This window comes from Taudactylus pleione, unplaced genomic scaffold, assembly GCF_031769625.1.
Source record: "Taudactylus pleione unplaced genomic scaffold, aTauple2 ptg000040l, whole genome shotgun sequence".
In the NCBI taxonomy this organism is placed as follows: domain Eukaryota; kingdom Metazoa; phylum Chordata; class Amphibia; order Anura; family Myobatrachidae; genus Taudactylus; species Taudactylus pleione.
The window spans coordinates 2,793,899-2,820,382 of NW_028284442.1; the positions used below are offsets into that span (position 1 = coordinate 2,793,899).

Consider the following 26,484-nt stretch of genomic DNA (forward strand, 5'->3'; position numbering starts at 1 on the left):
GGGACAGAGGGCCTAATTCAGACCCGCTCACGAGCGCTGAGCGCTCGCAAGCGGGTCGATGTGGCCCAGTGCGCATGCGCACGATGGACCCGGCTCCGTCGTGCGCATGTGCGAGACCCGGATAGCGATGGCCAAGCCGTCGCTATGGGTCTCGTACCAAAGGGGGCGTGCTGTCGATGGTGAGTGACAGCACGCCCCCTTTGGTGGGCATGCCGGGGGCGTGGCTGCCCAGATGGAGGCGTTCGTATGGGTACGCCTACCGTCTGGGGCCAGCCCCAATGACATCACAAGTGATGTCAGTGGGAGTGCCTTCGGCTCTGATAGAGCCGAAAGCACTCCAGGGCTTGCGGCAACGAGACCCTACCACAAGGGTCTCGTCGCAAGCCCGATGGTCACGATGGTCTTGACCATCGCGACCATCTTTTTGGCCGCTCGCTATAGCTGTGGGTGGTCACCCACAGCTATGCGAGCGGCCAGGAGGCCGCTCTAAAAAAAGAGAAGGACGACCCTGATTTAGAGCGAGCGTTCTGAATCAGGGCCAGAGCTTTATCGTAAGCTCTGTCCCTGCAAGGGATTTGTAGTAAATCCCTGTGATATTGCCTGAATTCGTAATGCGAATTCAGTTGGTAATATCACACTACAATCTGCATTACAATCTGCATTACAAATGCGGATTGTAGTAAATAGAGCCCTGTGTGAGTACACGTCTGACTGTACAACTGTGCATGGCATGTATGCAAGAGTTCACTAGATTTGTTTTGTTAACATTTTCAAATGACACACTCATGGGGGAAATTATATGCATTTAAAATAATGTTTAAATGATGTGTTTAGCGCACACTTATGCAGTCATTAGGATAATTAGAAGTAATTGTGTTGTTGTCTTCTCAAAACCTAGCCTGAGTGCATCAGTCTAATGAACATAGCAATTTACAATTAAAGTTTAACTTTTGAAGCAAGAGCATTCTAAGATAGTAACTAGTTAAGGGCATAAAGCATGCATTGCACTGAATGGTACTTTACCAAGCACTCAACAGTAATGGGTCATATATGGAAAATTATGTTGTGATGTTAAATTTCCATCCTAAATAACCTCAAGTATTGAAGTTTGATATTTGACTTGCTGAATGTGCTGTTATGTTCCAGCAGTCCTCTGCGAGAACACCAGTCCTTTGAGTGATTGTTTATTTGAGGTTCATCATTATTCCAGTACTTTGAGCATTACATGAAAAGATAGATGTAACTGTACATTGACGAATGGTTTTTTTGGCAGTAAAAAATTAAACTCATTCAAGTGTTCTTTCCACCTTCTTCTGCTTCTGCCACTGTGAGGGTTACGTGTCATATACCAACAAACTTGCAAATATCCATTAACATTGGCTGGTCTATCTTTATGAGCAAAGGAATACCAACCTCTCCTTGGAATATGCAACATTGCAGTCTGTCTCTGGAAACTATGAGTATGTTTTACAGCTTTAGTTTCATGTCGTTTATGGTTTTATACACTGTATTGCTGGTCTAGATGAGGATTCTAGACTACTGCCAGCCACCTACTTTATCTTATTTTTACTATTGGTTTCCCTATTGGTAACTTTAAGACCTCTATATAATGCAGGGATGTGCAGTCAGGGCAGGCAGAGCCTCCCCTGTCATACTCCTGAGATTTGATATAAAAATGATTAGAATAATACAAACAAGATATTTATAACTTATAACATTTTATAGTTAACACTCACCAGCTTTGTGGAGCTCCCTGGGACTGCAAGGAGACCAGAGATGAGGCAGCAACAGTTCAGCCTCACTTCTGTATAGTCAGACACTGCTTGCAGAGCTGGGGGCGGGACCACAGCACAGGCAGTAAGTTTCACAAAAAGAGAGTAAATAGAGGCTTGCATCTGAGTATGGGGCCCATGCCTTGAGCAATGATGGACACCTTGGATGTGTCATGTGACCAGGAAGTGCACGGCAGTGTTTAGAGATCGGAGCTTAGCAGCAAGAAAAGACACAGTGATGCAGGTAGGAGAATCAATGGACACTGAAGCTTAGTGTAGTGAGGGGTGAGTTACAGTGAGTAGGGGGTGAGACAGGCTCCCAGCACTCAGACCCATCTTCATTTGTGCCTCCCCAGCCATTGACCTCACCGCACATCACTGATATGATGGGCAACACAGACGGTGTAATGGTTAGCATTACTGCCTTACAGCACTGAGGTCATGGGTTCAATTCCTACTACGGCCCTAACTGCGTGGATGGGTTTCCTCCCACACTCCAACAATATACTGGTAGGTTAATTGGTTCCCAACAAAACTTAACCCTAGTGTGTATTTGTGTAAACGTGTGGCAGGGAATATAGTTTGTAAGCTAAAGCGCTGAGGAATATGTGTGCACTATAAGAACAACTGGTAATAAATAAATAAATTACTTTTTCTATATTGACAGAGAAAAAAATATACAAGCACTGCATTGATATTACAGTTAAACATTACTTACGCAATGATGAAACATTAACTCAGCGTTGCACAGGTTGAAGACTGAATCCTGATGTACACCTGTAGCCTTCATTTGTTTACATTATCCTCGCCTATATCCTGGACAACTATGCAAATTTGGAGTGAATGATAGTGCAGGCGTATTCTCATACCAGGAGAAGACTGACTTACAGAACTCAGTATAACAGAAATCAGTATAGCATCCAAACTTACTTTAGTTTCAGAAATCACTGCAGAACAGAAGGAGTGTTTCAGCTGCTGAAGGATATGCTATGGTAGCAGGTGCGATAGCTGTAATATGATAATGCAGCAGGAGACACCACGCCTGAGCCGAGTTGCATCCCCACCCAGAAACAGCAGCAGACAGTCAATCACTGACAGTCTACTGCCGGACTGCGTGCGGGATCGCAGACCCATACCGCACATGTGCAGTATGGGTCAGGCGCATGCACAGATTCCCAATAATCGGGAGTCTGCATGATCCCTGTCACTGCGTCCACAGCTGAATCACCTCCTGAAATCACTCTGCAGACCAACATTGAAGACAATGTCTAGTAGGGCTGCTATCAGGGGGGGACTAGTGCGTTTCCGGACAGTAAAGCATCCTGAGACCATTCATGTGTGGGGTTGCTTCTCAGCCAAGGAAGTGGGATCACTCACAATTTTGCCTAAGGACACAGCCATGAATAAAGAATGGTCCAAAACATCCTCCAAGAGCAGCTTCTCCCATCCATCCAAGAACAGTTTGGTGATGAAAATTGCCTTTTCCAGCATGATGGAGCACATTGCCATAAGGCAAAAGTGATAACTGAGTGGATCGGGAACAAAACATTGAAATTTTGGGTCCATGGCCAAGGAACTACCCAGACCTTGATCCCATTGAGAACTTGTGGTCAATCCTCAAGAGGCAGGTGGACAAACAAAAACCCACAAATTCTGACAAACTCCAAGCATTGATTAGGCAAGAATGGGCAGCCATCAGTCAGTATGTGGCCCAGAAGTTGATTGACAGCATGTCAGGGAGAATTGCAGAGGTCTTGAAAAAGAAGGGTCAACACTGCAAATATTGACTCTTTGCATAAACTTAATGTAATTGTCAATAAAAGCCTTTGATACTTATGAAATGCTTGTAATATTACTTCAGTATACCATAGTAACATCTGACTAAAAGGTCTAAAAACACTGAAGCAGCAAACTTTGTGAAAACCAAAACTTGTGTCATTCTCAAAACTTTTGGCCATGGCTGTACATGCTAGAATTATGACACACAATACACTTTGTATGATGCATATTAAAGCTGCTTAAGTGCTAATTATACCCTCTTCATGGACTGGCCACACTCGCTCTAAAATCAAGCATCTGGAAACCTCTGTCTAGAAATTCTGCGTTTGCTCCTGAGTTCATTGTGTTCCTGGACGTCTGCTAATGTTTCCAGCTAATTATAGTATATTTGCACAGGTCGCACAATAGTTTGTTTCAAACATATGATAGAACTTTAGTTTTCCTGTATTTTTAAATGGAGCAAAATATAACTAAAATTATATCCTGTTTTTTTTTATGTATGGATGACTTTTAGTAGAAGCTAACCTTTTATGATTTATTATTCATTTAGCTGTATTTGCATACTATACATTCAGTCTTTCTTTCATTTTAGACTTACAAGAGAAGAGCTTGAGAAGAAAGCATTTACAGCCTTGATCCTGTTGCTAACACCTATTGTTGGTAGATATATAAAGCGCAAGAGACGGATTCAAGTCAGCGTAGAAGAAATGCCATGGAGAGCTCAGATGAATATACTCTTGGCACTAACTCACTTCAGCTTGTTTAAGAAAAAGCTTAGTCAGCTGTGCAGTGAAGAACCGGTGTGCGTGCAAAGCATTAACAGGTAAAGCTTAACACAACACGTGAGCTGCTTCACAAGTGATGTCTTTCATTAACATTCTTTCACATTGTAAGCAAGATCCTGACAATTACTGTAAGATCCTTTGGTAATGAAGCGACATTACACTCCCTGGCTCCAAGTTTACAAACTTAAATTTAGTACAATCTTATTAGTCCAGTAATGCTACAAGGACAAATTTCCATGGAGTGACCTTTTCTTTTTCTGTTTGTTGCTGTCGCTAATAGGTACAGTTTCACAAACTCTGTAACTTTCTAATGCTGTAGTGTTTCTGCTTACTACAGCTAACATTAGTCTTGGTTGCTTGTCGCAGGTCAGTATGCAGCTGCTGATCACAAATCTCCAAAAGGCATCACTTATACTGTACGACACATACTCTGGTTCTTTATGCCTATTAAAATCAGTAAATGTTTCAATTTTGACAATTTTTATTAGCTTGCTTAATCGGTTTGCAATAGACGGTGGTGCAGTCCCTATTTCATTTATATACAGCCTGTTTTGCATCCATGTTCTTGACCTAAATAGATGTCACTCTGTAGGTATATTATAAAAGAGGAAGACTTAAAACTAGGGATCTAGAAAAGCAGACTTATATCCCTTTCACACAGAAAACAAAATTACTGGGTAAAGCATTTTTGCCCGGTAATTTGCAGATCAACACAGGTTTTTTTTCTGTGTGAAAAGGTCAACCCGGGTCGAAATCGCCAGGTCTCCGACCCTGCTTTTTACCAGGATCAGATACCCGGCAATTTCAACCCAGGTTGACCCTTTCACACAGAAAAAAAAACCAGTGTTGATCTGCAAATTGCCTGGTAAAAGTGCTTTACCCGGTAATTTTATTTTCTGTGCAAAAGGGGGGTAACTCTTTGACCGGCAAACCCACCCGGCATTTAAATGCCGGGTAAAAGCCGGGATATTTCACACATTCTGTGTGAAAGTGGTATTACTGGACAGGGGCATAGCTAAATGTTTCTGCACCTCTGTGTTAAATCTATGCAGGGCAGGCCAAGCCCAATTTTTTTGGTAAGCGAAAATATATTTCAGCGCCCTATGGTGTATTGTTGCATGTGCCTGAAAAAATTAGAGGGCGTGGTCTCATGGGGAAAGTCCAGTTGAAATGCCCCTTACACATTATGCCCACAGTAGTAATGCCCCTTACATGTTATGCCCACAGTAGTACTGCTCCTGGCACATTTTGCCCACAGTAGTAATGCCCCGTAAACATTATGCCCACAGTAGTAGTGCCCCTTACACATTATGAGCCCAGTAGTACTGCTCCTTGCACATTATGCCCACAGCAGTACTGCTCCTTGCATATTATGCCTACAGTAGTAATGCCCCGTAAACATTATGCCCACAGTAGTAGTGCCCCTTACACGTTATGCCCACCGTAGTACTGCTCCTTACACATTATGCCCACAGTAGTACTGCCCCATAAACATTATGCCCACAGTAGTAGTGGCCCTTACACTTATGCCCACAGTAGTAGTGCTCCTTACACTTATGCCCACAGTAGTACTGCCCCATAAACATTATGCCCACAGTAGTAGTGGCCCTTACACTTATGCCCACAGTAGTAGTGCTCCTTACACTTATGCCCACAGTAGTACTGCCCCATAAACATTATGCCCACAGTAGTAGTAGTGGCCCTTACACTTATGCCCACAGTAGTAGTGCTCCTTAAACTTATTCCCACAGTAATAGTGCCTTGTACACATTATTCCCACAGTAAAACTGCCCCATACACATTATGCCTCCAGAAATAATTTACTTACCTGGTGTCCGGCACCGCACTGCACTGCACTACACTACAGTGAAGAAACTCCTAGCAGCAATGGCTACTGGGAGCTTTAGTTTATTTTGCGTTCCTTCACTGTAGTGCAGTGCTGGACACCGGCGCCAGTAACACTGCCTGCTCTGCACGAGTCTCCGGACCAGGCAGGTGAGCTTCTTATTTGCCTGTCGCTGGCTGCGGCCGGATATGGGCGCCCACCTCTATGTAGGGCCCTATTCAGCCACGTAACCAGCGTATGGGCAAAACCGACCCTTTATCTAAGGCAGGGCCCCTGACACCTATCCACCAAAATTGCATCACTGCAAACAGCAGTAAACTTAAATAGAATATACAAGTGGCAGCCCCCATCTAAACCCAAGTGTCATAAGTGTGATTGCAGGTGCTACTGCTACTACCTTTAATCTATGTCTCAGTATGTGAAATTGCATGGCTGTATGAGCTATAAGTCAGTACAGGGCAACAATAGGATTATCATATTAATTATTAACAGATGGTGTATTGGTTTGCATTACTGCTTCACACAGAAGTCTTGTGTTTGATTCCCACAATAGCCCTAACTCTTTGGAGTTTGTATATTTTCCCTGTGCTTGCGTGAGTTTCCTCCAGGTACTCCGGATCTATCCCACACTCAAAAAATATACTTGTAGGTTAATTGGCTTCCAAAAAAAAAAAAAAAAAAAACTCTATTACAAATGTGTCCTCATCCACCTAGACTCAATACATCATCTGGCGTGAGACGTCTGGCATGAGTGAGCTGTGCAGAGCATTGTAATGTACTGTAGTGACTTTTTCTTTAAATTTGCATATTATTTGCACTGCAGATGCAGCAAAACACCACTCAGTCTGTATATAGGATGCCGGCCTGTGACCTTAACCGCACAGGAATTTGTTTTAAATATGTACAAAGTCGCAGATGAAGTACAATGAAACTTGGCATGAAAAAAGGCAGGGGCCACTGCATTGTAGCACTTCGAGTACAGACTCATCCAAATGTACATGTGTCGCATATCCAAACAAGCAGTGCAGTCTCGTTAAGCAGTTTTGTATTCGAGCAAAAAAGATGCTCTGCACAAGTCACATAAGACCCGCTCCTTTGACAAGGGCTGTTTGGTGTGACTGCAGCAATAGTGTATGAGGACACATATCTATGTATGTATGTATAAGTGGGTATAGTATGTATAATATGTGTGTGCTATATAAATAACTGTTGATAATAATAACAATAATTATGAAAATAATAACTTGATTTTCTATCCTACACACCCAAAAAACTTGTCTGCAGCCACTGGATAGAGTCCAATGTCCATTAATATATCTGCCATCAATTACATCTGTGCAAGCTAATTAGTACGCTATATACATTGTATGGAAATCAAGCCAGATGGAATGGAACTTCTGAGAGACTCTAGGGCTTTGTGTAAATTTTGGTTTCTAAATAAATTATGTCTCACGCATCATATGTCATTCTGATTTAGAAAAAAAATCTGTATACAGATGTCTGGATCTTATTCTATAATTTTGCCTTATTTGCACATGTGTGTATATATATATATATATATATATATATTTTGTTTACTTACAGTCACCACCTTTTTATATTAGTAGTTGAAGAAATAGTTAGCATTGCACCTATAAAAATATTTAAAATAGTTTGTAAAGTAAAAACTGGTTTTAAGTACATGCATAATATAAAGGGCCCAATTGTACAAGCATTGTGGTGTCATACATTCTGGCGCAATATACGGAGATGTGCAGTGTGCAAAAATTCCATACATACTGTAGGCTGACATTGTGCATGTCCCTTATGGGACTGCAAGGTAAACTGTTTGATGTAAGGTGTCAGTGAATTGATCACATAAATTGCACAAATATATATCTATTCTATATATTTATTTTGGCTTCATGTGCATCGCATACAATTTTCTAGATTAGGGTTATTGGATCTACACAATTGATTTCTACCCAAATTTATATGAAATCCCAACTGGTTATTTTTAGTAATCTTCAAATATCCAAAAAATCTCTAATCAAAACCAACCTGATTATGCCATTGCAGGGGTGGACGCAGTTACGGTGGTGGTAGTCACCCGTCTGTGACTTGATTCAGAGTTGAACGCAAACCCAATGGTTTGCATACAACTCCATTGGTTGCCAATTGGCGCATGCGCAGAATCTGTACTGTGCATGTGCCAATCGCTGTGCTGCACATGTGCCAATGGTCGCAGTGCCCCCTAAGCTGCAGCATGATTGACATGCAGCAGCTATTTGGGGGCAGGGAAGGGGCGACAATCGGGAGCGTTCTAGAAAATGGGGGTGTCACCCCCTATTCGAGGCGTGCCGAAGCCAGTGGTCCCGGCTGTGTGAATTTCACAGCCATCTTGATTAACCTGAGGGTAAAGGTGCCCATCCACTAGACGATTTATGTGAGCGATTGAACGATAACGATATCGTTCATAAATCGTTTGCAAATCGCTTGCAAATCGTTTGTAAAAATGTCTTAAACGTCCAGCCATGCACGTGCCCGCTGGTCGTTTAGACATCTATCATCTTGCAAACATGCTGGACAATTTGATGATATTGTCAGGTTCAGCATGTTTGCAGATGATTGATGACCCTGCACTGAATGACTGCTCGTTCAGTGTAGGTTCATCACAGACTGACAACCGACTGCACGATTACAATGCGTCGTTTTCATGTCTTTAAGTTGATGGGCACCTTTACTCAGATGGCCGATGTTCATGCAAGTAGCGGATCGCAGAAGCCAGCAGGAGGCGTCTATTTACACAAGACGCCTCCTATGGCATTAACATATTATTGCACAGCCGCTGAGTACAAAGTTGCAGCAGCTGTGCGGTAGCATACAACCCTGAATCAGGCCCAGAGTCAGGATAACTCCTCAGTTGTAAATATTCTTATATTCTTTCCCTTCAGGCTTTCCCCTCCTGCATCCAGTCCTCTGATTAGGGCAACAGAAACCAAAAACTTAAACAGCATGTTAGAACTAGGACTCCTAGCAGGTGCTAAGGATGGCTCCCTTGAAACTTTACAAAATGAACATTGGAGTAATGCCTACCCTGTCTCCAAAAGCATTAATCAGTGGATATTCCCACATACATATGATAGAAAAAAGCTTCCCATGTATGGCACTTGGGACAACAGTCTGAGTCTTATAAACCAATCAAAAAACAACTCTGAGGTGATAGATAGGCTGTATGTAAGATATTATGAATTATAAATTATTAGAAGGCAGGATAGAAATGAAATATGACAAAGTCCTCAAGACAGTATTGAAGGAAATGCATGTGAAAACTCCTAATCAAGCAGCCAACCTGTCCTAACAGACATAAGGGCTACAGGTGCGTAGTAGTAGACTTCACATATTACATGTCAGGATCGGGTCGGGTTGTGTTTCCGGACTGAAATCAGGGACTGAAGGGAATGAGCCAGTGATATGCTGAAAACTGGAAGGTCTGATGTAGTTCTTGTGCATGTTCTTTCGGAATGGACAAGATGGTGTATATAAACAAGGATGTAGAACAGGTTGTTGACTAATACTGGAGAAAACGAGGCTGGCCACTGGCGTGGGACTGGAAGGTAGAGGTCCTAGTTGCCCAATGAGGTTTTTCCAGAATACTGAGCGGGAGAGAAGTGGCTGAATTCCAGATTAGAATTGAAGAGACTAGTCCCTGGGCTGGTACCGAAGAGGCTCGACTCCGGGCTGGTACTGAAGAGGCTCGACTCCGGGCTGGTATCGGAGAGACTGGACTCCAGTCTGGTACCGGAGAGGCTGGACTTCGGGATGGTATCAGAGAGGCTGGACTTCAGGATTATATCAGAGAGGCTGGACTCTGGGCTGATACTGCATAGGCTCTACTCTGGGCTGGTACCGGAGAGGCTGGACTCTGGGCTGGTACCGGAGAGGCTGGACTCTAGGCTGGTACCGGAGAGGTCTTGACTGGTACAGATGTTATAGCCAGAAGAGAGATCTTAGTAGCAGATACTGGAAGTTCAGTGTGGGAGCACTGAGGAGCACAAAGACAGACCTCATGCTGAAGAATGTGAGAAATGTCGCACTGGCAATCAGCTGGCGGCACAGGAAGTCCTTTTATAGATACCTAATATACAAATTCCACAGAGAGGGGAAAGAAGAAGAATGTCCTGTAATGGCGCACAATAAATCAATTGATGAAACTAAAATGTAACCTTTATTGGATTAATTAAAACGTTAGTGAAATATCAATAACATGAAAGAATACAAGAAATGTGAAAAAAAGTTGGAAAATTGTGAATAAAACGAAGCTGACACTCTGGGCTACTGCTATCCTATAAGTAACAATTATAACACATGTTAAGAATCTTCATGATTCTATTGTTGGTTGTATGTATGTTAGAAATTACTGCATATCACTGAGAGCATACATATGAATAAATAAATTTACATCTCACACCCTGTGCATTATTGTTGAGCATATATTCACCTTAATATTTGTATGAGATCATTTAACATATATGGCAGTATCAGGGATGTTCTAGACAATAAAGGATCTGAATGTCAGTTTATTGAAATTGTCTCCCTCCTATGTATCTCATACTGCATCGGTGTTTGTGGAAGGGATAGTGTATCCTATTCCTATTGCAACATTTGTTGCTAATAGTAAATAGTGAGGGTTCGTTATGACTCTTTATTGTTTCTCATTTGTAAAAGTGGCAGAGGAATATTCAGCACGCGTCCTGTCTATAGACCTGTGCACCGGCCTCAGACATGGATATGCGGCTTAATTAGTCAGCTGGACTCCCTCTCAGTGTTTATTCACTATTTAGTGTAGTGCATCATACGACAGTCTTTCAAATCGGCGTATTATACAGGATTGGTAACCTGGATTAAGATAACTGATATCGATAATTAAATGGTTTGTAATATTTCATATTGTGGGGTAGCGTTTGTAATCGTCGTATCAATCCCGCAGATGACGTACTGTAATCTCGTGTATTTAAGTAAGCTGCAGCCACCTTATTAGTCAGTTATATATTCCCTATCAGTGGTAAAACAATATATATCATGACACAGTATACGGCAGACTCATCATCAGCTTATTATTGTTTATAAAAAGCGGGATATAACCAGTGACCCTAAGCTTTCAGTAGTCACTGTTATTAATTAAATTGATTGTATATTACCCCATTAAATAACAGTATTTTGTAGTCAACACATTAGTGCTACAAACAGCGATCTGAAAACATATAGTCCTGAGCGTGCTTTAGCCGCGTCTCAGGAGTAATCTATATTCAGGCTGAATTTTAGTATCAGTATTGTTCACATACAACTACTAATTAAGTGGATTTTATTTCACCGCATTTGAAAGACAGCGTTTTATAATCAGCACATTTTTTACTACAAACAACAGACTGAAACAGTATAGTCCTGAGCGTGCTGTAGCCGCGTCTCAGGGGTAATCTATATTCAGGCTGAGTTTTAGTATCACCATTGTTCACATACAACAACATATAGTTTAAGTAATCATTAATAGGAGCAGAGCCTCTTGGTCAGCGTCCAGACCGCCGACGTACGTTTCACTACTAAGTTTTATCAAGGCTTTTATAGATACTAACTGCTCCTGATTCGGTGTGAATGAAATGGAATCAGGAGCTACCCTCTCATTGGTGGTTCCAGTGTCAGGTGACTTCTTTGAAGTCACAGTATACAGTGAGATCGGTGGGGAGATCGCCATGTGGGATGCCAGCATCACTGGAGTGCAGCAGCCGGCGTCACAGAAGGAGAGCAGTAGTGACCGTCGCTGAACTAGGAGATGGAGTGGCCGCCATGACCATGGAGACCAGACACCCCCAGAGTCCGGATGTGCCATGGAGAATTCCAGACATATCTAGACTTACATAGTTTTGCGCGCAAGTTAACGCTCAAAATTTTTTTTGCTACCACGACCCCAGCACAAATTAGGAATTCCGCACAAATAGAACCATACAAACACATGCCCCTAAAACTCCCATCCACCTTCTACGCTAATTACATACAAGGACCTCAAATTGACACATTTATCAAAATGGTTGAGAGGGACATTGAAAAATCAGGAGACCAATAACATAAGGGCACAAATAACAACCTTATGAGGAAAGAAAAAGTAGCATTACAAGAACTTCAAGATAATCACCAAATCATTGTCAAAGCAGCAGATAAGGGAGGAGGGGTGTTGGTACTGAACAAACAGGACTATATAAAAGAAGCACAAAGACTATTGAATGATAATACAACATATAAAAAACTAAAGCAAGATCCAACTAACATGTTTCAGAAGCAATTAAACCTACAATAACAAAGAGGACTACAGTTCGGAATCCTGACCAATCAGGAATTCAAATTCATACATACACCACACCCCATCATCCCTGTCTTCTACTATCTACACAAAATACATAAAAATCCCATCACACCACCTGTCAGGCCAATTATTTGGGGAATAGATTAATTAACTTCAAATTTATCAGAATATTTAGACTCCATCCTACAAGCATATGTACAAAAACATCAGTCATATTTGAGAGACACTACATCAGTCTTAAACTACTTAAAGGACGTTACATGGGACGACCAGCTATGGTTAGTCACAGCTGGCATTACATCACTTTATTCAGTGATAGATCATCAACAAGAAGTTTCAAGTATAAGATATAACTTACAGCAAGCTGATGATATTACAGACGCACAACTCATCTTCACATTGGATTGCATCAAGTTCATGCTAGAACACAATTACGTGTGGTTCGAAGACACCTTTTTACCTACAGACCACCGGTACTGCGATGGGCACGAGATTCGCCCCAAGTTATGACAACTTATACATGAGTTGGTGGGAAGATCATCATATCTGGAGCTATCCAGTTCTTGGGGTGAATCTTGTGCTCTGGTAGAGCTATATAGATTATATCTTGATCATCTGGGGTGGCACTGAATCACAGTTTCAACTATTCCTAAAACAGATCAACAATAATGATAACCATCTTAAATTTACAGCCAACTACAGTAAGACCCAAGTAGAATGTCTAGATGTGGACATCCACATAAGAGACAATAGCATACATACTAGAACCTTTAAAAAACAGGTAGATGTTAATAGCTTTATTTTATCCAGTAGCTGGCATCACCCAAATTGGCTCAAATCCATACCAAAAGCCAATTCATTAGACTCAGGAGAAACTGCTCCAACAAGGAAGACTTTGTTACACAAGGTGAAGAGCTGACCACTCAATTTATAGAAAAGAGTTATGACACAACTTTGATAGAAAGAGCTTTCAAAGAAGTAGAAGCAATAGACAGAAAAGAACTCTTGCAATACAAAGACAAAGTGAACAGACACAAAGACAACAAAATTCTGTTTGTGACAAACTTTTCTAAACAGTACAAAGACATACAAAAGATAATTAAGAGACATTGGCCCATACTATTAGAAGATGAGGTGCTGGCAGACCACTTGCTTAGTTTACCAAATATAGTTTTTAGAAAAGCCCCGGACCTCATATGTAAACTGGTGCATAACCACATCCCTCAAAAGATAAAACAACAAACCACGATTAACAAGAGCGGACCGATGAATGGTTTTTACTACAATGGCACATGTCCTGGGTGTTCTAACAGAAGTGAACAAAGCACAAAGTAAATTACTACTTTTAAGTCCAACCACACAAACACTTTATATGAAATAAGAGATAGATTGACATGCAACAGCAAAAGAGTGATTTATTTATTCGAATGCGGTTGCAAGAAACAATACTTAGGCCGCACCATAAGACCACTTAAAACCCGTATCAGTGAACATATCAGGAATATTAAAAAAGGACTAGAGGACCACAATATATCCAAACATTTTAAAGAATTACATAATAGTGACTCTAGATCACTACAATACATAGGGATACAGGCAGATAAACCAAATTGGAGAGGGGGGGATTTCATAAACAAGATAAAACAAGAACTCAGATGTATGCATGAACTCAAAACATTTTCTCCACGGGGATTAAACAAAGACAATGAGGTGAAATCAATTATATGCAAATAAAGTCCATAAATATTGAGGCAATATATCCCTAAAAGGCACAGGAGATTAATTTCTAAAATAAGGAACCATCACCATGTCAAAATACATCAATATGGTATATTCTGTATAAGTCACAAACAGAGGATCTAATGCCACATATATATTCAATAAACTCACATCATAAAGATGTAACATGCATCTGATTAATAGATGATTTTTTAGATACATTGTTTGCTCAGTATCCCTGTATTAGAGCAACTTGTATGCCCTTTCCTAGAACATAAACGAACATTGTTTTGGACACACACACCCATTAACCATTGCAGTCCATCTGTATCAACATGGTCCAGGCAATTGCATCAACAGAGTGGAGGACAGGGGAGATGACCAATGGAAATGGACTGTTTACCTACCAATTGGAGAACAGAATAGGAAAAACTGTTTGAATCAGTACCACCCCACAACCTTAAAAACGTGTCTCCCAATCAAGTAACTACACTAGCCCCTTGTAAAAGGCCAACTTAGGCTGAAACACATTGAAGCGCTATACCTACTTACACAAGTACCTAGAAGATACTTTGTAACATCCAAGCAGAGATCAAGTAACGTTTATGGCAAGTTAGGATAACTGGTCACGTGACGAACTACCCAGAAGTGCCAGAGACCAGCAACCGATGAAGACGGAACCCATATGACGAGCTGGTGAGGAGTGAGAGGAGGACGTCTGATACGCGACTTAGAGGTGAGTCTGTACCAAGAGGGGGTGTTTGACGAACGGTTCATCGGAACCCGTGCTGTCACATTCCCTCCCCAGGCATCAACCAGTCCCCTCTAGTAAAGGGTGCCGGAGCGGGTCTGGCGACAGATGCACTGCAGGTCATCCTGTCCAGAGGGGAGGAGGTCCAGCCAGAAGACCCTCTGTACTGCCCCAGTTTCCCAGCTCACGCTCCCAAGAAGACCATCCCGCACACCGGCGAGATTACACTGAACTTGATCATTACTTATATGAATTAAAGGTAGATTAGCGGGATGTTGCAGTCTGCCCAGACTTTTTGAACATGCAAACACTGGAACTACTTCTTGTACTAACAAAAGATGCTTGTCACCATATGAGACTTAATGTGTAATAGAATGATTTGGAACCACTTATGAGTAAGGGCTTCATTTGGATTTCTTTGCTCTGCATGTATACAATTTTTTATATGTTTTAGACATTTGTGAAATATGTATGTGATATGTGATAATCAGCAAAGACCATAAGTATAACCTCATGAACTTCTATAGAAGTACCCTTAAACACTTCCAAGCCCTCAGTGTTCTAATAGGAGTTCAGTGCCAAATTAAAGTGGAGTGCAAATAATGGACAGCCTTGTTTGGTGCCCGAGGACATAGTAATAGGGGAGTTAAATAACCCATTGTTTAGCAAGGAGGTAGTTGGGTACGCATAGATACTTTTAACAAATTGGGAGAGAAAACCAGACCAAAGGCATGGGTTCACAGACTCTCTGCTAGTGTGTGCAGGACACAGTATCGCACACCTTTTTTGCGTCCAAACTTAAAAGCATATTGAGTTTTGGACAGGACATTTGTGATGATGCCACAATTACAACCAAGGCAGTCTGAACGCCCTTGACAGAAAATCTGTGCATAAAGCCCAGTTGGTGCAGGGTAAGCTGTTGGAGAAGAGATTGGCGGTGGTTAGAAATCACTTTTGCCAGTATTAACAAAATCCTGGATTAAAAGTGTTATGGGATCTATAAGAAGAAGCATGTTCTGGGTCTTTCCCCGGTTTAGGAATAAAGATCCTCATTAAATCTGGGAAATGGGAGTTGATCCTTATGTAGAGACTAAAAATGAAGGTAAGGGAAGGTGTTATATTAACAGACAGAATTTTAGAATAATCGCCACTAAGGCCATCTGGAACCAGGGATTTGCTGTTAGGTAAGAAGGAAATAACCTGTTAAATCTCAGCCTCAGAAATATCCTTATTCTGCCTCAGTGGGGATAATTTAGGCAAATTAGCCTCAGACAAAAGTCTATGGTGTAGAGAGTCAGGAGTCACCATATAGATAGCCTTATAGTATGCCTGAAATTTTGCAAAGACATCAGAAGTCGATGTCTCTCTAGCCCTAGTAACTGGATTCCTGAGTACTGCCAGATGGTGGGCCTTAGTCATATTAGCTAGGACCCTAATGGTCATGTTACCCAACCTGTAGTATCTATGCTTAGCAAAGTCCACCTGCAATTAAGTATGGACTAGGAAAAAATTCTCCAAAAGTGGTCTTTCCTTGGTATATGTCTTGAAATGATCATCAATGAGACATTCCTGATATCTAAGAAAGGCCACCTTCATACCATATCAATGCAGATATTCCTGCTTTCTCTTGGCCTGATAAGCTATAATATGCCAGTGGACCACTGCCTTGGATATTTCCCAAAATATTACTTGATCGTCCCACTGTTCCAGGTTGTCATCTACATAATCATTCAATTTAGAGTTAAGTATTGTTTAATGTCTTCAGAGCAGCTAATAGAGGAAGATAAATGCCATCTGCATTGAAAAATAGATGGATCTAATGTATGTTGAAAAGTAGAGGAATCTAATGTAGTCAATGTAACAGACTTGTGATCAGATATTACAATGCTAAAAGTATCAGAGGAGAAAACCAGAGAGAAAAGCTGGTCAGAGTCCAAAACATAGTCAGTCTTAGAGAGGGAGTGGTGTACTCATGAATGATATGAACAGATACAATCAGTGGGATTTAGAAGTCTCTATAGGTCACAAAGACCATAGAGAGTTCGTAGAAGATGAATGCCTTCTAGGGTGTAAGAAGGAGCTGGAAGAGTGCAAGGTCATTTTTTCAGTCTAGGGTCTGCAACGAAGTTAAAGTCTCCTCTGACCACTAAATTAGAGGTAGGTCATTGCGAGAGGAGACATGAGAGTTTACGAAAGGAAGGGTGGTTAAGGGAATTGGGGGCGTAAATATTCAAAAGTGTAAATTGCTCACCCCGTATTACAACATCTAATAGATATATCTGCCTTCTGGATTGATCGGGAATCAGTAATAGAGTATTTGAAGGCGCCAGTGAAAGTAGACGGCCACACTCTGATATTTAGACAAGTAAGGGGTGTATTTACACTTCTGGGAAAACATATTCATACTAAAAAAAAAAAATCGCTTTAACTGCCCATTTTTACATTTTCCAGAAATCAAAGCGTGTGGCCACAAGTTGTGGGACACACAAAAGACCATAAACAAAATAAAACATACATAAGAACAAATAAAAAACTGTAAATCCTCACATGTAAACCTGAGACAATAAACAGAGAAAAAGACATAAAGCAAATTACCTAAGAGTATACTTTTTAGCCACTGTTGGATCATCAAACAACATAGTACGGCCATTATCATTAATACTTAATTTAGGTGGATAAAGAAGGGCAAATTTTTACATGGTTGTTGATAAGGAATTTAAAGAAGGGAGAAAATTCATGCCTTCTCTGTACAACCCATGGCAAGAAAAACAGGATTCTGTGACCATTGACAATCAAGACACCCTTCTTCCTGTAAGAGCTAATATAGATTCTTTGTCCAGGAAATGTAGGTATTTGGCAGTGATGGATTGAGACCTATAACCAGATGTGGCTCGTTTTGGGCCTATTTTATGTACTCGTTGAATGATCATGGAGCTCATGGATCATGGTACTCGTTCAGTGATCATGGAACTAGTGGAGATCACAAGGGCCAGGACCAAAGCGGTCTGCAGGTAATCAAAAAGGGCTGAACCCTTGACATTTTCCGGGATCTCTTTAAATTGCGAATTTGTTGCGATGCCTACGTTCTTAAGATCATCAATTTTATCTAAAAGGGTCTGAATAGTTTTGTCTTGTGCAGTAGAAGTGTACTGGAGGGTAGACATAGCATCCTTCGCATCACTAGTATAATGTTCCTGAGTCTAGTAGAGTAAGTTCCATTTGATATACAAGGGGAATGGCTCTAGAGACTGCACACCCTAATGTAATGAGAGGTGCTATCTTGCTGAGGTTTATAGTAATAAGCATAGAAAAAAGGGGATGCAGATGCACTATGCAATCATTACTACTCAAAATTGAAATATATATTACAATTGAATATCATATAAGAGGTTGTTATCATATATTTGCCCAAAAATATGGGCCTGCCCAGCACTGTCCAGGTCACCTCTTGTCGGTCAAGTCCCTAACACTTTGGGGTTCAAATCTGGGGTGCAGAGCACCCCCAAACCTGCCCAGCCAAAAACCACCTGAGAGCATCACACTGGTGAAAATAACAGTGGAGTGTTATAGATTATCAGGCATGTGAAAAAATACATAGATAAAAAACAAACAAGGAATGTGATATAAAATGTGAATATAAGTGTTAAGTGACGATAACATAATAATTAAAAACATCTTTTATAGCCGCTTCAGTAGCAGAAGACAAGGCTTGAGACTCAATAGTCACTAGAGCAGGGGCCACATACAATTAGAGGGAAGGGGATTCAGGGGTAGGAGGTGATCTATTATGGGAAGGGGAGGGGAGAAAGCTCCTGGACTGCTGAGATTTAAGGGTAGATGGCTTAGATGTATGCTTTTTGGTGTTTGAAATTCTATCCAGATATTTGTACATAACCGTGAGGATAGCACAATACAGACCCCAGAAGGGAGAGGTGCATAGGAAGATGAAAATAATGTTTACATGTGAAATAACAGACAAAAACTACATTATGAATTACACAACAATAGGGAATAGAAAGTTAGCTCCCATTCTTAAAAAACTATAAATTCCCACCCACATCAACAATATTTAACTAATAACATAGAAATAAAAGGAGCATCCTTCCAAAAATTCCTGAGTCAAAGTTAGGCAGGAAGAACACAACAGAGGAGGTTTGCAGGAGGTGAAAATCCAGCACTTGGAGCTAACGGGCATTTATTCAGGGACAAAAAGCGTCACAAAAATCAGAGACGCCACAACGTCTAGATTAGGTAGAGAACAAAAAACAAACAAATCCCACCATGATAATAGGCAAGTACTCCTAAAACTTGCAGCAATAAGTGTCATCGCAAAGTAGAGGAGAAACAGGTCACAGGAGATGTGTATATGAGCCACTGGAGTGCCAAAACACTGCAGAGAGTGGGGAGTAAATATAAATGGGGTGAAGTCATAAGAAAATTGAATAATCCGGAACAGGTAAAGTTCAAAATATATACAGGAATACACAGAAGGTCTCCACAGGCAGTGAGGGGGCGACACAGTGGCAAGGATTATCGGGAAAGCCACAACGACTCAGTAGGAAGGATTAAGCCCAGCCACATCCAGGACCAACAGCCAGAAGGTGGAGTGGAGGCACAGCCCAGGTAACCACTCAGGGCCAAGTAGCTTCCACAGGGGTCTCACACAGACCCCACACAGACTCCAGAAAGGGGTGCATCAATCCTTCCAAATACATGCAATCAAAAGGACACCACCAAGAGACAGCCGCACTGTCTGATCTTGCCAAAGAACAGCCTGGAACAGCAGGGCCAGAATCAAACTGAGGGCTGAACCAGATCCACAGGAGCAGGAGCTAGAAGAGGGTGTGGGTACACAATCCAAGTGACCTCCCAAGACCAGACTGCTCACATCAGGTCAGCAGACTTGGATCCAGCACAACACCAGAAGGGATGAATCGAGTCTCCCCAGTCAGATTTAGAAGCGGACATAACAAGGTCGCCACAGAAACCCCAGATCCCAGCAGAGCACAATATGGCACAGCAGGTGATCTTAAGTGCAGCCAGTAAACCGGCAGTGGCCACCGAATGAGATAGGCAAGCCTGACGCCACAGCCAGGAGTCTGCCGTATAGATGTGACGACACCAAGGGGAGCCAGCAGATACAGCTGAGTATGCAGAGTACAGCTGATGGTCACCAGATAGGATAGACCAGTGGCCAGATGTCACCGGAGGCCAGCTGAGATTCTACCGGGAGAGCTGTTACACCGCTGACAGGTAGTTATCTCCAATAGAAAGATTAGGAAATGCTAAGCTGCATCAACATGGCAGACGCACTTCACTATCTCAGCAAATGAAGCCGAATTCCGGAGAAGTGGTATTAGGGAGCAAGGAGAACCGGACACTCTTGCCTTCAACTTATCCCCTTCCAAATCAGCCTATGTAGGCTCTCCCCAGACGGGTGGTAGGGCAGATGGCAAGTGATTCTGGAGAGACACAGGAGAGCTTAATAAAAAGACATACACAGCTGTGACCCACCCACTGGAAGTCATATATAGGTTTTTAAATGTAAATTTGTTTAGTAGACACCTATTAGTTCTTTGTAATTATCTATAATGTATTAATAATTCCATAGTTTTCTTTTTATTTATACATAAATCCTTTTATTTGGTATATGACAGAGAATGCAGAGTTTTCAACCCATGCATCAATTTCTAGATATTTATATGAAATCACAATTTTTATCTTTAACTAAGATATCTAATAATCCTGTCTTTATACAGTATATACACACATTGATCATAAAATAACATTTAAGTTCAAAGTCTGCATTGAGACTTTCATGATTTAAAATATTCAATTGTAAATCCATTTAATTTGCCTTGTTGCAAGCATGGGTTCTATATCGTTAAGTTTCCAGTTCCCTTTGATTTGTTATATAACCTTAAAGCATACATGGTAATTAGGTTCCAGATTATCTAATAGCTTTCTAAATCCAAAAATCTAAAATAAATACATGGACCATTTTTTTAAGTCATTATTATCTTCAGTCAAAAAATTTCGAATTGTTAAGTCCCCTAATGTCTGCATTTTTATTAATTAATTTTCTATCCATCTATCCTAATTCATTATAATCAATTTTTGGTAGTCATAGATTTAGCCAGTAGAACTACTAATTCTAAATACAGTTTATAGTTTTAAATGATATAGTGTTCCCTTCTTAAATACTTATTGGGCAGCTATTATACACCATTGCATGTCATATTGAAAAGCATGCTTATCTGCACTATAGACCAGTGAATTCTATAGACCAGTGAATGTGTGTACTTTATTATCCATTCTATTATAGGACTTTACATTTTAGGACTACTATTGTTCTTTACCTTCAGACGCTAATAGTTAAAAGTAGAGATGTGCACCGACCCCTGTGTTTTGGTTTTGGATCTGGATACATTTTTGTGGTTTGGTTCTGGTTTTTGCAAAACTACCCTCATGTGTTTTAGGTTTTTTTTTTTCTGTATTTTTTTCAAAAAAATTATAAAAAACAACTAAAATTACATAATTTGGGTCTGTTTTTGTTCCTACAGTATTAATCTTAACCTTAATAACAATATTTTCCAGGCATTTCCAGTCAATTTAACCACCTCACTGTATTGTTTTCACTACTTTTCACCAATATAGGCCAAAGGCTACAGCGAGCTGGCTGGCTAAAGTAAGCGAAAGACAAATGCATGGCAGTTTAAAAAATATAGGACATCTATGCAACATTACCACACAGCAGCGGCAGACAGGATTGCAGTTTAATAAGATATAAAATGTGAGTACGCCATGCCCCAAATAGTGCAAAAGGCAAAGAAAATATGTGCAAGATGGAATTGGCCTTGGGCCCTTCCACGCATTCTTATGTGGGATATTAAAAAGAACATGCACAGTTTAACAAACCAAGCACTTCAGCAACAAGAACTGCCACTTTTGTGGCTGAAGTCCTTAGTTTGTTTGGGCCCCCACAAAACAATTTTTTGGAAGGACTACCTCCAATCATTGAGGAGGTTGATGATGAAGGTGTTGGTGGTGGAGATTGCATGTGCTGGTCCAAACTGCTGGTAGCTGATACTGGACTGCTTGTTATTTACAAATAATTATTATTTTGTTAAATATATTGCATGAACTTACTGCAAATGACGTAACAGGGAGGAGGTGCCTAGATGGTTAACGTCCCTACCTCTACTAACTTTGGTTTAAAAAATGGTACAGATACCTTTACAAATGTTGTCAGGATTTGGGTTAAAATAATTCCACACCCAAGAGTTGGCTTTTCTTGCCTTATCCCTAGGCATGGCAATGGCTTTCTTTTTACCACGTGCAAGAACTGCTGCCACCGGTGGCTTATTTACACAAACGTCATTCTCTTCATCAACATTCTCATTAGTGTCAGATAGGACACAAATATCCCCCTCATCCTCCTTTTGCACTTCCTCCACACTCTCATCCTCAATTTCTATTATTTCAACATCTAATACTAGCACAGCCATCAAGGCATCAGTAATCCGCTGTGCAACCGGGTGACAGCTGTCATACTTGCTTCCTCTTTTAAAATATTGTTTAACAGTCAATTGTTTTTTTTAAACTACTACTAGTAGTAGTCTCTTGGTCTCTTTCTGGGATAAAGATCCACCCCCAGCAGCAGGACTATCGCTCAAGGGGAGGAGTCACTTAGACTTATCCTGGATGAAGAACTACCTCCAAAATTGATAATGCAGGTGTTGGTGGTGGAGATTACAGATGCTAAGATCTAGCTGAGTGAAGGGAGCTAACTGATGCTGGACTATCTGTCATTATTATTTTAGCACCAGTTTCTGATTTTCCCAAAAACTTTCCATGAACTTGTTGCAAACTACGTACCAGGGAGGAGGTTTCTAGATGGTTAAGGTCCCTACCTCTAATTACTGTGGCTTTACAAATGCTACAGATGGCTTGACAATTGTTGTCAAGATTTGGGTAAAAATAATTCCACACATAAGAGGTGTTTTTTTTTGTCTTATACCTGGGCATGACAATGGCATTTTTCTTAACACAGGCAAGAACTGCTTCCACTGGTGCCCAACTTACACAAACAACATCCTCCTCAACAACATCATCATCATCATCATCATCAATATCCTCATTAATGCCGGTGTCAGCTACACAAATATCTCCCTCATTCAATTGCACTTACAGTGGTAGCTTCCTCTATTTTTATTTCAGGCTTGTCAGCATGTTGACTTGTGCTGCTTATCTCCACATTTGCAGAGGGTTCAGAAGTGGTGGAAGGAGACTTCTCTTCAAGTGCAGTGTTGGAAAGGTCAGGATCACACATTGCACTTGCGGACACACTTAGACTCTCCTCAGGGATTTGTGACAATTCTGAATCTGAATGCACAGGTGTTTCCTCTGCTTTAGTGGTTTTCATTTTATTCACACCTCTTCTAGACTCTGAGTGAGAAGGGCATATATCCTCATGAGAGGCTGCAGAAGATGCCTCACTAACAGTTGCAGAACCACCACTCATAAATAAAGGCCAAGGCCGTAGCCTTTCCTTGCCACTTTGTGTGGTGAACGGCATGTTGGCAATTTTATGTTTTTCTGGAGCAAACCTTCCCTTTATTAGAGGTGTTTTTTTCTTTACCACTGTAAAATATTTGTTCTTTGATTTTTAGATGCCCTGACTTAAACCTTCTATATCCTTGGGCATCGGCTTTACTAGATGACGTTGATGGACTAGTATCATCTTGACTGGTGGCAGCAGCTGCAAAGCTAGTACTTGGTTGCTGCTTCAACTGTTCTATCGATTGATCATCGTGATCCATATCGACACACTGCACAAATATTATGGTGGTAGACCTGACTGAACCCACTGACCGTTAGACAAGGTAGCACAGCCTTCCTGTGTTGGCTAAATGCACACATACACAGTACTTTCTAATAAAAATAAACTTTTTTTTTACAATTTTTTGGGGGGTGCAACAGACAACACCATTGCACTGCATAAATATTACAGCAATGTCCTTTGATTGGACCCACTGACTGTTAGACAAGGTAGGACAGCCTTCCTGTGTTGGATTAAAGCACACACACAGTATTTTCTAATAAAAAAATATTTTTTTTTATTTTTTTGGGGGGTGCAACAGACAACATTGTTGCACTGCACAAATCTCATGGCAGTGGCCCTTGACTGGACCCACTAACTGGTAAACAAGGTAGCACAGCCTTCCTGTGTTGACTTAATGCACACAAAGTACTTACTAGTAAAGGAAAATATTTTTTTGGGGGGTGCAACAGACAACACCGTTGCACTGCACAAATATTATGGCACTGGCCCTTGGCTGGGCCCACTGACCACTAGACAAGGTAGCGCAACCTTCCTGTGTTGGCTGAACGCACTCAAGTTGGCAATTCATTTTTTTCTTACTTAGTGTCAGTGATAGTGACACTGACTGTAGCGAAGAATCAGATTTTGCATCCGCATGGGCAGAACTGCACATGATTGCGTCAGCAGAATCCGTAACTTTCCCTTGTAAATGTATATGTAATGTTAATTGTGTAAAGGAAATGACAAACCTTTGAAGAGGGACAGAAAGGTTTAACCAGAGGTTATAGGACATTTGTTTCCCTGCCAGCCATAATTATGTCAACTTGTATATAGCCCATAAGAAGGATGTCCAGGGAAATTACCTGACAGCTGGCCAGATCCTTGATAGCCAGTCTGTAAGAGATCTGTGTTCTGTGTATGGTCAGAGATCAAAGAATTGTTGGTTATACTCACAGACAGTCAGGCTACAGAGGTGTATGTTTAACCACGTAATCTGTGTGCACGTTTGTTGACCTAAGCCCACTTCTCAAGCTTTAGGAAGGTCTGAAAGGTAATTAACCCCTCCCCAAATTATAGAGAAATCCCATAGCCAGCAAGAGGGACAATACACTCTGGGCTGAGAAGGGTTAACACCCCCCAGGGGGGGTTGAGGGGGGAAGGAGCTGGGCACACATGGATAAAATACAGGCTCACTGCTAAGAGTGTGTGATTCTCTGCTTGAGGTTGTTGACAAGACACAGGGCACACAGGAGAAGGCCTCATCCCAAAGATTGTTCTATCTGTCGTGATCTGAATGGTCTGTTTTCTTCCATTTTATTATTTTCTTTAGTTTACTTGAAATTGCGATTAACTGTGTTTGTGACTTTTTGTAACATCCTTATTTCCGTTGTAATTTTTGTACATAAGCTTTGAAGATATTTCTTGAACTAAACTCTAGCTGGCTATGGGGTTTCTCTATCATTTGGGCAGGGGTTCTTAATTACCTTTCAGACCTTCCTAAAGCTTGAGAAGTGGGCTTAGGTCAACAAACGTGCACACAGATTCAGTGATTAAACATACACCTCTGTAGCCTGACTGTCTGTGAAAATAACCAACAATTCTTTGATCTCTGACCATACACAGAACACAGATCTCTTACAGACTAGCTATCAAGGATCTGGCCAGCTGTCAGGTAATTTCCCTGGACATCCTTCTTTTGGGCTACATACAAGTTGACATAATTATGGCTGGCAGGGAAACAAACGTCCTATCACCTCTGGTTAAACCTTTCTGTCCCTCTTCAAAGGTTTGTCATTTCCTTTACACAAATAGCATTACATATACATTTACAAGGGACAGTTACGGATTCTGCTGACGCAATCATGTGCAGTTCTGCCCATGCGGACGCAAAATACGATTCTTTGCTGCACTGACCAGTAGTGACAACCACAATAGTACAAATACAGCCTTTTTTTCTTTTTACAGTGTGCCCCAAGCCCTGAACACACCAGGCTCCCTTACTTCACTCGTCACAGACACCTTTCCCCTGCCTGCTCTATACAGACTTGAAGGGACCTGTGACTGCCTTATTCACAGTGTCACACACACACAATGAAAAGCTCCCTCCTCCACACACAGTGCCCTTGCCGATACAGACTTGAAGGGGCACTGACTGTGCACTACAGTAGCTGCTGCTAGCTAGCTAACTTTCACTGAGAGCCCTGCCTACACTGCCTACTCACTAGTGAAATGGCGCCCGAACGCGGGGAGGGACTTTTATATGCGAGACAAAACACACAAGATCCGACAACTGGAAGATGACATTTTGCCTCGTTTTGGGATCCAAGTAATGCGGGAAAATCTGAGCTGGACTCTGGTCCCCTATATTCGGGTGGGTATGGTTCTCAGAGAACTAGACCCGCTCATCTCAAGTTAAAATTAGAGCTTTTTCAAAAGACATCACTGGTGTGATTAATAATTTGAAAGGGATTTATTCACTCATTGACTTCTTGTTTACAGTATATTTAGGATCTCTCCACACTGAGAACTCAGATATTTCATTATAGATGAGATCCGGTTCTTTCTTACCAACAGATGCTTTCATTTTAAGGTCTTCTTTTTTTCTACAGATGTCAGGGACAGCAAACGGAACTAGGTTTTCCCCAGCTTTTCCAAACTCGCACCTCAGGTG

At 41.2% G+C, this 26,484-nt stretch overlaps 1 protein-coding gene across 1 annotated transcript in view; it reads left to right on the forward strand.

The window, feature by feature from the left end:
- Positions 1-26,484, forward strand: part of CFAP54 (cilia and flagella associated protein 54) — a 399,494-nt gene that overhangs the window by 159,937 nt on the left and 213,073 nt on the right. The window contains exon 34 of the mRNA XM_088453676.1: positions 4,144-4,374. Coding sequence (XP_088309802.1) covers positions 4,144-4,374 — 231 coding nt within the window. The remainder of the gene's footprint in view (positions 1-4,143; positions 4,375-26,484) is intronic.